This window comes from Malus sylvestris, chromosome 14, assembly GCF_916048215.2.
Source record: "Malus sylvestris chromosome 14, drMalSylv7.2, whole genome shotgun sequence".
Lineage (NCBI taxonomy): Eukaryota > Viridiplantae > Streptophyta > Magnoliopsida > Rosales > Rosaceae > Malus > Malus sylvestris.
The window spans coordinates 13,640,567-13,658,244 of record NC_062273.1 but is presented as its reverse complement, the minus strand read 5'-3'; the positions used below and the strand labels follow the sequence as shown (position 1 = coordinate 13,658,244).

Here is a 17,678-nt window from a genome sequence, read left to right as displayed (position 1 = left end):
TTTGGCCATTCTAATAAACATACAATATTAAGTTTTCTATAAGCCAGATAAGTAAATCACGTTCACATTTTATGAACGCAATAATTGGATCTAATCAATTCATATGAAATAGATGTTCATGGCTTCGAATTCAACTCTAGCTAAAAGAACTTAGTTACATATGTTCATCATAATTGAAAAGCAAGTTATAATAAACATTGAAACTAAATAACAAAGATAAAAAGAAAGAAACTAAGAACTCCTATGTCTTCAATGGATGAACTATCGAATGAATTATGTGAGAGGCTGTAGAGAATTATGGTAGAGGGGTCTGAAAGAGAGGAGAAGTTGGTGTTACTGAAGGAATTCTCTCCTTAAGGTCTTGATATAAGTATATATATGTGTATAAGAGAGTTTGGATTATAGTAGGACTCTAGGGAATCAGCTAGAGAGTGTTTCAAGTTGATTGGGACTCTTTCATTCAATTGGAAATACGATAGGATAATGTGTACAATAGATGCCTATCCTTTTTATAATGTTTCACTCCAACTATGACTCCTCTTCATTTTGCAATTCCTTGTCTTCAAAACCTCATCTTCAAATCCTCCAGATTTTGCACATGTTTGAACCAATTTAAACGCAAAAAACATTCATCCAAATGCAATGCAAAACCAAGTCCTATTCAACTCCTTTTTGCTCTATTTAACCTCCAATTGTCACTTTGCCAAACTGGACCTACAATAAACGAAAATAATATAAAGCACTATAACAAATGGAAATAACTAAGTAAATGTAAAGTAACAAGATAACAATTTCGCATAAATATGCTCTTATGAAATAGTGGATGGAAACAAAGAAAGCCTTTGAATGCTAGTTGTAAAAAATCCTTCTCGGAAATCCTGATTCTCATCTTCAATGCGTTGTATCATGTCCAACATGGATTGAAAGAACCAGCAATTTCATTAATAAAAAGTAGATCAATTCAACAAAAATAATATGTAAATCATAATAAGAATGATTAAAATGTAATACTCCCCTAAATTGAAGATGATCAAACTCTCTTTAGTGCAGCGTCAAAACCATGCTGATAACATGTTGTAGTATGAATTTAATGAGGGAAATTGGCCAGAGAGAAGAGAATTGAGATAAGGGTTTAAGGAATTCTGTGTGCCATATTACTCATGCCCTGCACCTTTATTTATACTAATAAGGGAGAGAGAGTCCTTCCTCTCCAAGTAATACAACTACAGCTAGGCGGCTGCCACCATCCCATTTAATTCCTAGGCGTTTGAAAATTAAGAAAGGGCAACTAGACTTGCTTAGGCTTCTGCCTAGCTTGCCATGTAGGTGCCCATTTAGACCCGCCTAGGCACCCACCTAGGTCGCGACTCTCACTTAGATAGGATATAGATAACTTTCATTTTGTATTTTATTTTTTTAAATAAATTGTACGAGACTTGTTGAATACTTGGATGAAACACTCAGTATATTCTGATTCCCCATGTTTTTAATATGTTCTAATACTTTCTAATCTATATGTTATTCTATTTTTCAATTTATGTATCCCAACACAATTATATACTTTTTAAGTATAAACTGACACTTATTTATATATATAATAAGTTTACTTAAATCCACCTATTTGCTTAAGCCTACGCCTAGGCACCACCTAGCCGCTTAGGCACTCGTCGTTCGTCTAGCGCCTAGTGTCTTTTAAAACCTTGATCACACTCTTAATGTAATTAGGATTACACAACAACAATATTGTCACTAAAAAAATCCTAAGATGAAACCCTTGCTCCCACAGAGGGAGTTTATACCGCTAACATTTGGACCCTCGCCTTAAATGAAAAAAAATAAAACAAATAGAAATAATTCTAACAAGGAAGATTTCCATGGCCATTGTCCGTGCTGAAACTCTGGCTCTTCCGCAGTTGAGAAATAGAGTTTACGAAAACTGAAGACATTCGATCAAGCTGCCTCATCGACCGCACCTTCAACGATCCACAATTAGTAAGAACTGGCTTCGAAGAAGCACAATCAGAAGAAGAAGAAGAAGAAGAAGAAGAAGAAGAAGATGATGATGATGATGATGATGATGATGAAGATGGCTTGTCATCACTATCTGTGTATATATTGATAAGAACGTGGGAATGATCCAAAGACAAAGACCTCTCCAACCCCTTTAACAAAATTTGTTGCTTACTACTATCCTTCATAGGCAATACCACCAGTGACACGCAATGCCTAAGCAAACCATTTGGTTTTGATAATTGAGTTGTAGTAGTGGTAGCAGTGCTAATTGGTAAACCCTCCTCTGGATCGTGAGGGTGCGATGAGCAACTAACCGGGCCTGCTTCTTCGAGTTCTTGGTCTCTAACTTGATCATCATGATCATGATCATATTCCACAGGCAACGTTGATGAAACAGGCACAATAGGCACATCTATAGCTGACCTACAAACCGGACAATTAGAATGCCCCATAAACCACGTCTCTATGCATGGATTGTGAAACACATGCTTGCAACTCGGCATCAAACGCACCAAATCCCCGTCTTCTAGGTCTCCCAAGCAAATCACACACTCGCTCTGATCCATGCGAAAAATTTCACCATCTTCCATTGAATACGTGAGAATCGGAATCGTATTCAAGACTTTCTCATCAACCCCAATGGATTGGCTGGTGGCTGGTTGTTGCGCGAGGCTGGCTTGAAATTGCAGTTGCATCTGCCGTTGCCTCCTCCGCAGGAAATACTTGACGACTAGGAAATGGTACGCAACTATTGCTAGGGTTGTGAAGACAATGCCGGCCATGGAAATCAAAAGGGGTGTGAAGAAAGAACCCGAACCTGAAGCTCCTACCACTTGAGTCCCAACATTCTCCATCTCTCAATTCAATCTAGTTTTTGGGCTTTTTGGTGTTTTAGGGAAAAAGAGTGAGAGAGAAAGGTTTACAAATAAAGAAAGTGTAGGAATGTAACACTTGGTTGTGAGTGAATATATAGAAGGCCAGAGTGTAGAGAGAGCAACCCTTGGATATCGAATTTCTTTGCAATAAATTTGGGATATGATCATTTGATCGTTGAGTGTTTCAAATGGTTTACACGTATATCCGTTATGGTGTGGACCACTGTGCAGGAAACGGTTTTGTGGTATGTCTTTTGCCAAGTGTAAGAATTTGATAGAGAATTTTATGTATTTTAATGTTTTGAGTATTTTATTTCTTAATATCGTGTAGACACTAAATATTGGTTTTAATACCTTTTGTATCCCTTAGTTTGGATTTATATCTGGTTTCGTGTTGTAGGTTGGTTACAGTGCTTACATTTTACTCAGTGTATGAGTTTTATGTAAGATATAACTATTAATAAAATTATAAGATTCTAATATGCAAGATTTAAATTGTTGATTTATGGATCATCCAGTGATCCATACTATAAAAAAAAAATTGTTGTTTGGAATCAGAAAAACTTGTGTAGAGACACTTAAGCCTCGTTTAGCAGCTCGGACTGTATTGATTATTTCAATTGGATAAGATAAATAGTTTTCGGATAGTACTGACTAAATTAATTGGGCGTTTGGTGTAATACCAGTTTAATGACAGTATTATTTATACTATACCAAATATGAATTAAATGTAATTATCTAAAAACCCAAATACTTTTCAAATCCTAATCTTCAAAATAAAAAGCAAATTAAAAAGCCCCAAATTGAAGCAAAATCTAATTTAAAAAATAAATAAAAAATTGTCCATATGAAATTTTTCCTAATTTCCAAGTCGATCATCATTCTCAGCCAAGATTCCAAAATAAACCCAAATCAGATCAGAAGGAGCAGCAAAAATTATCCAATTTGATTCGATGGGGAGAACCCAATTCAAATCGCATAGAAATTTAGGAACTATAGTCCTAGGTGAACTGGAGAAACCCAAAATGACACAAGTTAGGGGTGGGCAAACGGATATAAAAACTACGGGTAAGGGCGGGTCCAAAATTTCTAAACACAAAACGGTTGGGGCGGTTCGGGTATACAAAATTAACGGGGCAGGGTGGTTAGCATGGAATATAATTGAATTTTTTTCCCCATCCTAGTCTTCTCGATCTCTCATCCCGATTCCTCTCCTTTTACTCAGAGTCTCAGACCTCGATCTCTCCTCCTAACTCGCTCCCACCGTCCCAGCTCCGTACGCCGCCACCATTATCATCAGACCTCGATCTCTCTTCCTAATTCGCTCCTGTCTATTTCGCCTCTGGTATTTTGGGTGCTTTTCTGTTTTTTATCTTGTGCATGTTTGGGTGCTTTTCTGTTTTTGATCCTGTGCATGTTTGTTGGATTCAAAAAGCAGAGATTTGAGTGCCCTGTTTCTCAAAAGCTCTAAATTTGAAAGTAGAGGTAGGAAGCTTAAGCCTCCTAGTATGGCTTACTCCATTTTTACCGATGTCAACAAAGAGACTCTGGTAGGTCTTCTGATCTTGTGTGTGTAACTATTGTTCTTGTTTTCGAAACCGAAATCTTGGGATTTTGATGATTTGGGATTTTTTTTTTTAGTAATCACTTTTGGCGTTTGTGCTTTTGATTTCAAACGTTTCAGGCACCACTGTTTGAGACTCCCAAGGCTGACCCAAAAAATGTGGCTTCTATAATTTTGAGTGGAGGTGTTGGAACTCGCCTCTAACCCTGGACAATTTCTAGATCTTCTCAACATAATTTGGAAAGCTCCGGCGATGTCAAAGATGTGGAGGATGAGCGACAGAGTGAGTCCGGGAGGCAATGTCTAGAACTGTGGACCTGTCTCGAATCTGCCCATTTGAAACGGATCGGTTAGGTCCGGTTCCAATGATCAGATTTGTCATATCCAGCCCGGCCTAGCCCATTTCCTTTTTAAGTGGGTCCGGTCCAGTCCCTCCAAATTTGGGCCCAGCCAGGTCTGTGCCCACCCCTAACACAGGTGTCATAGAATTACTTAGTTTAGATACCATATGATTAGGTACCATTCTCAAGATTCCAAAATAAACCTAGACCAGATCAGAAAAACCCAATTCAAATTCGACTGTTGTGAATGAGAATGAAACTCTCTTTTGTATGGTGCTTGGCGCAATGAGGAGAGAGCAACGACGAGAGAAGGTGACGAGGAGAATGGTGATGGTGAGAGAAGGCGATAAGGAGACTGACGTCGACGAGAAGAGACGACGGGGAGAACGATGACGGCTATAGGAGACGACGAGGAGAATGACAACGACGAGAGGGATGACAGCGAGAACAACGACGGTGAGAGGGACGATGGCGAGAAGAGGTGTCGTGGAGAATGAAGTGTAAGAGAGAGGAAAGGGAACTAGACTAATAATCCACTCCTTTTGGAAGGGTTTATTAAGAAGGTGTATACCCTACTAAATAAGCAAACTAATTAAATTAATCCGGCAACTATTAAACGAGGGGACACCAAACAATCGGGTCCGTATTATTAGTCATATCCAATCTCTTATACAACCTACCAAACAAGGCCTTAAGGACTTCAAATTTTGTTTATGTCTTATATAATAAATTTTGTTAAAATTACAAAAAAGCGGCTAGAAACCTAGGCGCTAGATCCCTATCCACCACTCGATTAGTGTCCAACATTTTTTAGAACCTTGAATGGAACTAAAACAAAAATTTGAGCGAATTGCAAGGACTAGGATCATATTTAAGCTAGTAATAATTAATATATGATACTACCTATTTAATAGTATTCATCTTTATTTGTAAATTAGAGATTGTAGATTCTAATCTTGTAGATGACTAGTTTGATACTAAACTAATTTTCTACTCTTTAGTATAAATATATCTTGTATCAAAGAAGAAGTATCATGTGTGTGTGTGTGTGTGTGTGTGTATATAATGATGGAGACAAAGAAAGATTTGATCGTTTGGAGTAGGCTCAGCAGGCACCAACAGAAATTTAATTTTGTAATGTGACATTGGACAGTTGGATTGTTTAAGGGGATGACAGGTGACAGCTTTGTAGTTGTAGATGATAATTAGTAAGGTATGATATAGAAATTTTCAAAAGAAGCAATAATAAGTTAACAATAACAAGAATTTGACTTGGTGCCATGGAGCCTCAGTCATCTGCGGCTTTTTGTGGAAGCCGTGTATTGGATTATGGTGGATGCTGACCACAAAGGACCACATTGAGAAGGTTTTTGTTGTGTTGTTGTGTTGTTGTGTTGTTGTGTTTACACTTTGGTTTCTGTCACATTTCAGGTTCTGTTGTAGCTGCTTCATGTTTTTTTTTTTTTGTCAAACGATAGATTTGTTAGATTAGGTATTAGATAAGGAAGTCGACACGATTCAAACCTGTGTTGTAGTGTAATAGCAACACTTCTATTCATCATTGTAATAAAGAGCCAATTGCGTAGCTGTTCCATGTTTAATGACACTAGAATATGTTTTGGCTCTGGTACTAGTGTATTCGTACACTTGAATTATTTACCAAGGACCTTTTTACAAATTTCAAGTATCATCTCGTAATGCAAAATTGTCGTACAAATTTCTAATGTCATATCAACTCTAGGTCTGGTTGCAACTTGTCGTCCGATTATAAATTGAAGCAATGTGTTACCTTAAACTTATAACATGTTACACTGTGAAACCTACTACAAAGTCCGTTGAAAATTATGTTAAAAATAAGGGTAAATTACATAAAACTACCTCAACTATTGGGTCATTAACGGTTTCATACCTCGTCTTTAAAAAAATTCAATATCGTACCTTATCTTTGAATTTGTTGCAATGTCATACTTTCCGTCAATTGTCTGTCAATTTCTTTGTTAAATGCTGATGTGGCTTGAGACGAGACCCACTTTTTATTAAAAAATTAATTAAATATTATTAAACACTAAAAAAATCATTTAATATTTTTTAAATATTAAAATAATAATTAATTAAAGAAAAGTTATAAAAAAAAAAATTTTAAAAACCCAGTTCATCTTCCCCACCCCCTTCTCTCCCCACCCGAGCCCACTCCCTCTCTCTCTAATCCCGTTTACAAACCCCTCCCCTCACCTTCTTCCCCAGCATACCCGTCCCCCCACCTCCCTCCTTCACCACCAAAACGACGGCGTCAACCCGAACCCAGACTAGGAACCGGACTTCATTCCTCAAATGGGTGTGTGTAGGTTGTTCAAGCTGCTGTTCATGTTGGGATGGAAATGGTGATGTCAGTCAGCAAAGAAAAAATGGGGAATGGTGATGTTGTTGCAGAAATCGCCCCAGATTTGGGGATCGCCATTTTCCAAATCCCTAATTTCTTACCTACTTGGGCGAAGTGGGTGCTTTTTGTGGTTGTTTGGGTCGATTCAGGGAGGAATTTTTGAAAATGGAGCTTGAATCGAAGATGGAGGATGAGAGGATGGCGGTGGGTAAGTGGTTCTGGTTTTGGTGGTGAAGGAGAGAGGTAGGGGGACGAGTAGGCTGGGGAAGAAGGTGAGGGAAGGGGTTTGTAAGTGGGATTAGAAAGAGAAGGAGTGGGCTTGCGTGGGGGGAGAAGGGGGTGGGGAAGACGAACTGGGATTTTTTTTTTTAACTTTTCTTTAATTAATTATTATTTTAATATTTAAAAAATATTAAATGATTTTTTTAGTCTGTAATAATATTTAATTAAATTTTCTATAAAAAGTGGGTCCCGCCTCAAGCCACATCAGCATTTAACAGAGGAATTGACAGATAACTGACAGAAGGTATGACATTGCAACAAATTCGAAGATAAGGTATGACATTGAAACTTTTTAAAGACGAGGTATGAAATTGTTAATGATCCAATAATTAAGGTAGTTTTATGTAATTTACCCTAAAACTAATCATGATCATAGGTGTTTCAATCATTCACCAATGCAAAACCATTCAACCAAAAATGGGCTTTATATCACAAGATTTTCACGACAAAAGGGCCCTATAAGAGCAAGTCCACCCATGGTGGTTGCTCGGGGGACAAGCTCCAGGAAAGGGCCCGAGGGCCGGGGGGGTGGGCAATCGACAGGCCTGTGGCCCAAGGCCCATGACGTCAGGCCTGGGTCCGGCCTTTTTTTTTTTTTTTTTTTGTTAGGCGCGTGCCCCTTACTCGCGAGTGGGGGCGCATCGCCCAACCGGATTTCAAGGCACGGGCCCGCGCGAGGCAGAAAACCCAATGACCATTGGGAAGCCACGTGGCTTCCCACGGTCCGTTCGATCCCAACGGCTCTTTAATACGAGCTGTCCGATTTGCAACGGTAATAAAAAAAAGCTGATTTTATATCAACCGTTCGATCTATGATCAACAGTTGATATTAATCTACTTTATAAATTAAAAAAAAAAGAAAAAATAGTTTTAAAATTAAGAAAAGTTACCATTGTGACACGTGGCACAATCTGGAGTGTTGGAATTCAAATTTTTTAAAATCCAACGACAGAGATTAATTATTTGAATAAAAAATTTTAAAAAAAATTGTAAAAAACCTGAAAAAATTGTAAAAAATCTGAAAAAAATGTGTAAAAAATTGTTTTTATTTTTCTATAAATACCGCTTCTTCTCCATCTACCTTACACCACAATTTCATATTTTCTCAACTACTTTCAATCAAATTCCTATCTTTCTCTCAAAGTTTCAATCCAATTTTTTTTTCCACAAAATGACTACTGATGCAGGTACGAATTGGTCGCTTCTTGAATATGTTGCGTTGTGCACTAGCTGGGTTGAAGTTATTCATAATTCCCTTAGGGGTAAAGAGATGCAGTTGCGAGAAATGTGGAGTTTAATTCATACCAAATTTCTTGAGCAAATAGGTGGGAAAGGAACCAAAGAATCGATGTCCAGTCGTTGGAAAATACTTTGCCATTCCTTTAGTACGTGGAGAGATGCCTTGACACAAGCTAGTAGTAATGTTCGAAGTGGGGCAAATTATGCGGATAAGGTAAGAATATATTATAATTATTTGTTTGTATTATTATTTTGTTACCTAATTTGATTATAATTATTTGTTTGTATTATTTATTTGTTACCTAATTTCATTATTATTATTTGTTTGTATTATTTATTTGTGACCTAATTTCATTATTATTATTTGTTTGTATTATTTATTTGTTACCTAATAATTTCATTAGTATTATTTGTTTGTATTATTTATTTGTGACCTAATTTCATTAGTATTATTTGTTTGTATTATTTATTTGTGACCTGATTTCATTATTATTATTTGTTTGTATTATTTATTTGTTACCTAATAATTTCATTAGTATTATTTGTTTGTATTATTTATTTGTGACCTAATTTCATTATTATTATTTGTTTGTATTATTTATTTGTTACCATGTTTGTATTATTTATTTGTTACCTAATAATTTCATTATTATTCATTTGTAGCAACTTCAAGCACAAGCATGGTATGCTGCCAAAATCAAATCAAGAAACAAATCATTGAACCGGTGGGAATGTTGGAATATTGTTAAAGATTGTCCTAAATTCAAAGTTGTGCATGTTGGTCCAAAAGTATGCATGAACATCACCCCTCTACACAACACTCATCCACACTCTACACCCAATCATGGCTCCTATGTTGATGAAGAAGAAGGAGAAGAAGTGCCTGAAACGCCCATTCCTGAACAAGCATCGGGGTTGACCCGTTATCCAATTAGGCCTCAAGGTAAGAAGGCTTCAAAGAGGAAAGGGAGTGCTTCCAAGAATGATTATGGAAAGTACATGCAAGAACTTGCTCGTCAAGGTGAATTGACATTGGCGCGGGAATTGGCGAAATATGAGGCTGAAAAGGCTAGAGATGAGGCAAAAACTGTAGCTATTCAACAAGCATTTCAAGCTGAATAGAGGGAAAGAGAGCTACTTGGGCAAGAAAGGGAGTTGCTTAGAGAAGAAAGAATTGCACAACGAGATCGTGACATTATGAACACGCATTTAGAAGAGATGTCTCCAAATTCTAAATATTTTTGGCAATCAGAGAAAGCGGATGTGGTGCAAAGGAGGCGTGCAAGAGAAGCGAGATCAAGACAAGATGGTCCTAGCACAACAAGACAAGATGATCCTAGCACCACAGATTGGTTAAGTGATGATGAATAGGGTACTTTTTGTAATCGGAGCCCATAGTTTTCCAATCACTTTGGGTTGTAATTTATTATTTATGTTGTTTTCAATTTATTGAAGTTAATACTTTATTTAAAGTAAGAGTACATTTATTTAATTTCGTAATATATTTATCCTAATAATAGAATCTTTATTCATCAAATTGTTCACATATAATGAAATTATAAAACTGTTGACCGTAAAACTACCAAACCTACGTGGCACGCAGGCCGAGTAATCTATAAGCTAACTACGTCCTTCGGTGAATGCGGGGCGTGCCAACTCGTCGGTCGAGCTCGGCCAAGGAGTAAATTTGTTGATGTTGCGTTGGGCGCGCGACTGACTTCTGCGTCTTACGATTGCAACCGAGGAAGGAACACGTCTCGGCCTCTTAAGTTCTCGAACCTGAAGACAAGGCTACTATTCTTACGAAGTTCACAAATCGCCGTCGTCGGATTCTGTCACAGTGATGTTATTCATCAGAGTAAACTCACGCCGAATCGACACCAAAGTGTAAGGGCACAAATACTCAAACCGAATATAAGTCTTGATAGTAAACGTGGTTCGACCGTCTGAATGTCGAACTCTAAATCCCACTTGAGAGTATCCAATCATAAAATCACTCGGCGTGCAATGCGCCGAGTTCAGTAAACTGTAACACCTCACTTCGTCGAGAGGGCTAATGAGATGAACTCCACCGAGCTCGGTGAACAGTTGGTATATATTTCATGCATTTGAATGGCCTCCACCGAGCTTGTCCTTTAGTTCACATGTGCTGACTTCGACCATTCCTAACAAAATCTTTGCATGCCGTGATATATCTTTTTTGCATGCCACCCTTTTTTGGTCGAGATCCCAATTTGCATGCCATGTTATATCTTTTTGCATGCTACCCCTTTTTTGGTCGAGATTTGAATTTGCATGCCATGTGGCGTGCAAGCCTACATAAAGTCCCACTGAGAAGAACCTAATTCTTAATACAATTGGTGGATGATTTGGTTAGGACGTGGTGGCCTGCATGGGACTGAGAAAGCTAGGCAGCCGAGAGAAAACTAAGCTGAGAAAAATGAAACTTGACTCTCAGTAACTCGGCCTACCATCAATCCTCGGCCATTCTTTCAGCAGCAAACGTTTACTCCAGCCATTGAATTTAATAGCTCATTTGAATAAACTCCATTGAGTGGGTCACCGAATAGATCTTATCATCAAATGCCAGTTAACCCAAATCAAATCAGTGTTGAATTAGTAACCGAGTGGCCAACTGAAAGAGAGTAACCGGAGGTGAGAGAGAGTTTTAACAGCCCATTTGTGAGACGGCAGAAAAGCTGCATTGGAGAGTAGAGAGCAGAGAGCAGAGCCAAGAGCTTGCTTGTCCCTAAGAAACAATCATATGTGGACAGCCATCGCCGATTTCAAACTGTTGATATACCACCTATTGCCCCCTTATTTTCTTATGCATCGGCCTAAAAGGCCGAATGATTAAGAAAATAATTTATTCAATTTTTTTTTATTTGATTTTTTAGCAAACGGAAATAAAAGTTGCTAAACCATAATCAGGAGGAGGCCAACGATGCTTTATTCCAAGCCGAGATCTTTTTACATCAAAATTTTCAAATTGATTTCGCTCTTGGCCGAATAAAGAATTTTCTCCAAATATTTTTAACTTGGAGAAATTTTTTCCACTTTCAGCTGCCGAATGTGTTGAACAATTAGTATGCCCCCAGGGCATAATAATTTCGCCGATTTCAGCTTTTCACTCGAACAACTTAGCCGAATGGGATTTCTCTATGTCGGTTTTATCGCCAATAATCATATCGATTTGCGTGGTTTTTCCAGCTAGGTCTATGTCTCGACCTTGTTCGTCATTGGAGCACTCCTCTGACAAATCATTTTCTGAGTCGACTTTTGGCTCAAAAACTTGAACTCTTTCTTCTGGGCCTACCACACTTTCAGTCTTAACCAAAAAAATAGGTGGCCTTTGTTCTTCGGCCAAATTAACAATTTTCTTAGGCCAAATATTGGTTGTGGTCGGAGTGGAAATTTGCCCCCCGGCCTCTTGCCTTTCAGAAATTCTTCCCAATCTCTTGAGAAGTTGTTTTTGCTTCTTTAATAAGAGATGACACTCTTCCCATGAAGCCTGATCGAGATAGATCATGTGAACTTCGTAGTTTTAGCACTGGGTCCCACTGGGCGTGCCAAAATGTTGACCCTAAAAACTACCAAACCTACGTGGCGCACTGGGTCCCACTGGGCGTGCCAAATTTGTTGATGTTGCGTTAGGCGCGCAATTGACTTCTGCGTCTTGCGATTGCGACCGAGGAAGGAACACGTCTCAGCCTCTTGAGTTCTCGAACCTAAAGACAAGGCTACTATTCTTATGAAGTTCACGAATCACCGTCGTCGGATTTTGTCACAGTGATGTTATTCGTCAGAGTAAACTCACGCCGAATCGACACCCAAGTGTAAGGGCACAAATACTCAAAGCGAATATAAGTCTTGATAGTAAACGTGGTTCGACCGTCTGAATGCCGAACTCTAAATCCCACTTGAGAGTATCCAATCATAAAATCATTTGGCGTGCAATGCGTCGAGTTCAGTAAACTGTAACACCTCACTTCGCCGAAAAGGCTAATGAGATGACCTCGGTCAATAAGGACTCGGAAATCCTTCTCGACCGAGACTTGGATAGGTAACCAACCGTTCTCGCCGTAGTGTTGTTGATGCCAACGGAAGATGCTGCGAGACCGACTGATTCTACGGCGACAGAGCTATCTATGCCGACTTAAGATGTCACCGGTTGCTTTCACAGTGCTGTTGATGCCAACGGAAGATGTGTCAGCGAAAAGAGAAAATAAAAATCTCAAAGTTGTTGAGAGAGTTTGCTCAGGGCAGTTATGTGTTGAATTGGAGGTGCTTCACCGTTGTCTGCGACTTTGTATTTATAAGTATCATCCTCATCCTGACGGCTCGCGTTGTAAAGCTGCCGCCAACCTCAAAGTCCTCCTTCATAACAATCTCATGCAAAATAAAAGATTGTTATCACTTACCAACACGAAACCACCTCGTGCTAATTAATAGCATATTAGCATATACCAATTAGTGTTGATAAGCATCTTGACTTGAAATAATGATATGCATGCATGGCTCCACCAAATCTAATCACACGTGGTTATCCATCTCCAATTTAACATCTTCATCTTCATGCAAGCATAATTCATCAGGCGCCGTCCAAAAGCATATACCATTTAGAATCCTTCACGCATTCTGGCGTGGATCAGACCCAACTGCATGCAATTACCCAACCTGATTAAAAATCCCCACCATTATCTCAATATTTTAAGCAAGTAAATCCTGATCCAAATGTTTAATGGCCTCCACGTGCTGAAACCGTGCAATCACAAAAAATATTCAACTTGATCACATCTCCCATTTATCCATGCAGTCTTATCCTTGGATTTCGATAAGTATCACTTTTCCTTGTTGATCAGGATGCGAACCAATTGTACAGTCCTTGTACAATGCAACTTCTTTTATTTATTTGACTCTTCAAGCTGCAACTATAAGATAATTACCAATTTAATAAATTCCTAACATAATAGTAATATCAAATATGGCCTCTTTGATCGAATGACTCAAAGTATACAGGCCGAGTTCGTGCAAAATTACGGCCTCTTAATATTCAGAATCATCCGACCGTCTAGAATTCTGCTCATTCAATGGTTTCTATCACTCGGACCAATGGTGTAAAATTGGGTCCAAACAAAAACACACCAAATAAAACTAAAAAAACTCACCAAATGGAATTACATAAACACACCAAATAAAATTACATAAACATAGCAAATAATAAAAAACTCACTACAAAAAACACACCAAATAAAATTACATAAACATACCAAATAATTCACACCAAATAAAATTACATAAACATAGCAAATAATAAAAAACTCACTACAAAAAACACACCAAATAAAATTAAATAAACACACCAAATACAAACAAACATACTAAATAAACTTTGTTTCAATGCCCACTGGTGCTCTATCAAGTCAATTTGCCGATCATTGTGCATAGATAACATTTGAAGTGCAGTATATCGTTGAATGACCCTTTCATTGTAACGTCCATCCCTTTCTAATGGCTCGTGTTGCACGGGTTCTTCGGTGGCATCATGCGCACAATATATCCGTGTTCTTGAATTGTTCATCATGTCTGGCTCTAGCTCATATTCATCAACCGCATCATAATCGAACTCATCTTCCACAATCATGTTGTGAAGAATGATGTACGTCATGGATCGAAGTGACTCTACATCAAACATTCTGGCAGCACCCCTCTTGACAGCTTGCAAAGTGTTTTTCCTTTACACTTCGCGGACATGGCACTATTTTGACAAATGTTTCCCACCGTGGGTAAATGTCGTCAGCTAGGTAGTATGGCCCGTCGTACCTACGTCTGTTGACGACGTACGTGACTTTTGGTGCCTTTCTTTGTAGGACGTCGTTGAACACTGGGGATTGGGCAAGGACGTTGAGATCATTTTGAGCCCCCGGAACCCCGAAAAAGGCATGTCATATCCATGTATCAAAAGATGCCATTGCCTCCAAAATGATAGATTTTGCTCATTTTCTGTCCCTATATGCGCCTTGTCATGCACTTGGATAGTTTTTCCACGTCCAGTGCATACAATCGATGCTTCCTATCATCCCAAGAAAACCTCGCATCTCGCCCTTCTTCAGAAGCCTTTGCAAGTCCATGTGAGTAGGTTTTTGGAGGTACTCTGCGGTGTACAAAAATTCAACTGCTCCGTAAAACCTCATAAGGGCCTCAAGAATGGTTGATTTCCCCATCCTCGTTATCTCATCCACTTGGTCTGCAGATGCTCCATACGCAAGCATCCGCAACGCAGCAGTGATTTTTTGCTGAGGCAAGAGACACATAACACCACAAGCATCATTCTTTTGCACAAAGTAAGAATCATGGTTGCAAACATCAGTCATGATTCTGTTGAACAAATGTCGTTTCATTCTAAAACGGCGTCTGAAGTACGTATCAGGAAATGCACTGTTATGGACAAAGTAATCGTCCAACAGCTCTTCACCCCGTCGTTGCTTGCTTCTATCAAGGTTTCTTGAACGGCTGGGCCTGCATATCTGAGCAACAGTCTGGATGACTCAACGGGAATGTGAGGCTCTGGCCATTCTTGTTTCGTCATCTCTCCTTCTATGCTCCTCATCCTCTTCCATCTCATTTTCGGTTATCTGAAGGTTGAACATTCCTTCAGATTGGTTAAACAATTCTTCCTCTTGCTGATCGATTTCCCACATCATCCTTGATGAAGAAAAAGCCATTGTAAGGATGGATGGTGAAGAAGAAGCAGAAACTATGAATAATGAGATAGAGATGTTGAGAAAATTGGTGTGAGGTTTGTGAAGATGGATGGTGGATTATATGGACGATTCAGAAAGGATTGGATTGTAGATAAGGCCACGTGGCATGCCGTCATTCGTTAAAAATCTGATCGAAATCTATCCTCAAAGATTCTGAAAAGATAATGACACGTGGCACGATCGTATTGGATAAAAATCTTATCGAAATCGATCTCCAATAATTATCTTTTCGGATAATGACACGTGACACAATTTTGAACGAGTTAAAATCTGATCGAAATCTTTAAACAAGATTCTCAAAAGATAATGACACGTGGCACGATGACATTGGATAAAAATCTTATCGAAATCCATCGCTAAATAATTGTTTTTTTTATAAAATGACACGTGGCGCAACGAGAACGATTTAAAAAATCTTATCTGAAATTACAAATAATTTTATTTTGTATTATTTAAACAAACAAAAAAAACTAATATTTTATTGCCTATTGCCAGGGGGAGGGCTCCAATGGTGGAGGTGCAAATGGCAATTACTGTTCATTAAGGGCAGTTACTGTTCATTAAAGGCAGTTATTGTTCAATAGGGTGGATTCAATAGTGGATTGCCAGGGGGGAGGGCTCCATGGGTGGAGTTGCTCTAAGGTGCATAAGTTTCCCTACAGAATCACTTAGCCAAATATCATGGCAACCATGGGTTCATTCCATACAAGCATTTCTTTGGTCAATATACATTTCAATCTTCACCAAATCAAGGTATAAAATATTGATTTTCACGCTCATATTTTCTCTCTGTACACTTCCCTTATTTTTCTATGGCGTTTCTAAGGTGCGGCCTTGCGCCTAGACTATGCATGCGGACCGAAATTCAACTGTCACGATTTGCTAAGCTCACAACAAAACCAAGTTATTGTGACCCGGTGTAGTTCAAAACTTTTAATTATTTTTATTCACTGGGTATGTTTTTGTTGAAGAGAAAATGGGAGCTAAGGGTTTATTCGCGCATTGAAGAGGGAGAGGTAGAGAAAGGGAGTTGGGGTGAGGAATCAATTTCAGGTTGATCGAAGCTCTGTTTCACTTGTGACCTGGTGATTTTATACCTTTAATTTTTTTGGCTCATTGGGTGTGTTTTAGTCGGCGAGAGGGAGAGATTAGGGTTGTCTTCGTGAGGAAAGAGAGGCAGAGAAAGGGAGCTAGTGAGGTGCCGAAGTGTTTGATTTCAGGTGAATTAAAGCTCTTGTTGGATTGGAGTTCATAAGGGTGGTTCATCCAGAACCTCTGAAGAAACCTAGAATGTGAAAGTCAGTTTTGAGCCAATAGTAAATCCATTTATGTTTCATTTTGGTTCTGAAAACCACCATCAGGTACGTGTGTACAGTACTTATAATTCTGGGATTTGAATCCATGATGTTAGGTGGTTACCACTGAACTTGGTTGAAATCGTGAATTTGAATCCTAGATATATAGGTGCAAAACTGGTGATGGGTTGTGATAAGTTTAGTTTTAATCGAGTAGATTTGTAGTAGGTAAATTGAAGTATAATTCGATGGGGATAAGATATTAATAGAAGAAATAATGGAGGAAAGAGAGGATGTAGATGTTGGAGATCAATTTGGTACATGGAGGGTTGAATTTGTGGTACCAACAGTAAAAGATGAGTTGAAACGAAATTGAAAATGGAATCACGACGTGGTTATGGCCGTTTTGGTGATGTGATTGTGTTTGACACACACCAATGTATACGAGATGTTACCTAAGAACACACAGAGGCCACACCGAGCGCTGATGCCGATGATGTTACCAAGGAAAATGAAAATGTTGACCCTGTGCCTAATTTGCAACCAACCCAAAATAGTAACACTGATGTGACCGTTGAAAATTCGGTAGTGCTAGACGCTTTTTACCAATATATGCTTAATGACCCATTAAACACGATTTGAAAAGTAATTTGTGACATATCCTTTTTTTATACAAGATGTGTTAAGTTTGCAGGGGGATGAACTATTCTTTTGTTGTGGCCATAGTTGGTTGTTTTAGAATGTATATATATGTCACAGTACTAATGGAAATTGTGATACACCAACTGTGACTTGTGATTGAATATATATATATATATATGAATATTTGTGGCACCTTATGAACATTTACGAAAATAATTCTTGAATCACTAAATGAAGCTTGAAATTATGATACACTTAAAAACATTGTGCAAAATGTACAAAA

General features: G+C 38.4%; 1 protein-coding gene and 1 long non-coding RNA gene across 3 annotated transcripts; one reads left to right on the top strand and one right to left on the bottom strand.

The window, feature by feature from the left end:
• Positions 1-293: 293 nt before the first annotated feature.
• On the bottom strand, positions 294-2,967 carry LOC126600311 (RING-H2 finger protein ATL52-like). 2 transcript variants are annotated; one of them, XM_050266896.1, is made up of 2 exons: positions 2,328-2,967; positions 294-714 (listed from the first exon to the last, which is right to left on the bottom strand). In XM_050266896.1, exons 1-2 carry the CDS (start codon positions 2,865-2,867, stop codon positions 682-684), a joined length of 573 nt encoding a protein of 190 aa, XP_050122853.1. In that variant the 5' UTR covers positions 2,868-2,967; the 3' UTR covers positions 294-681. The 2 variants fall into 2 exon arrangements, with proteins under 2 accessions (XP_050122853.1, XP_050122852.1); XM_050266895.1 differs by lacking the exon at positions 294-714 and having other exon boundaries at positions 1,562-2,967.
• Positions 2,968-3,469: 502 nt separating this feature from the next.
• Positions 3,470-6,518, top strand: LOC126600315 (uncharacterized). The gene is made up of 2 exons (XR_007615418.1): positions 3,470-4,438; positions 4,573-6,518. It is a non-coding gene; the product is annotated as an uncharacterized LOC126600315 (long non-coding RNA).
• Positions 6,519-17,678: the final 11,160 nt, after the last annotated feature.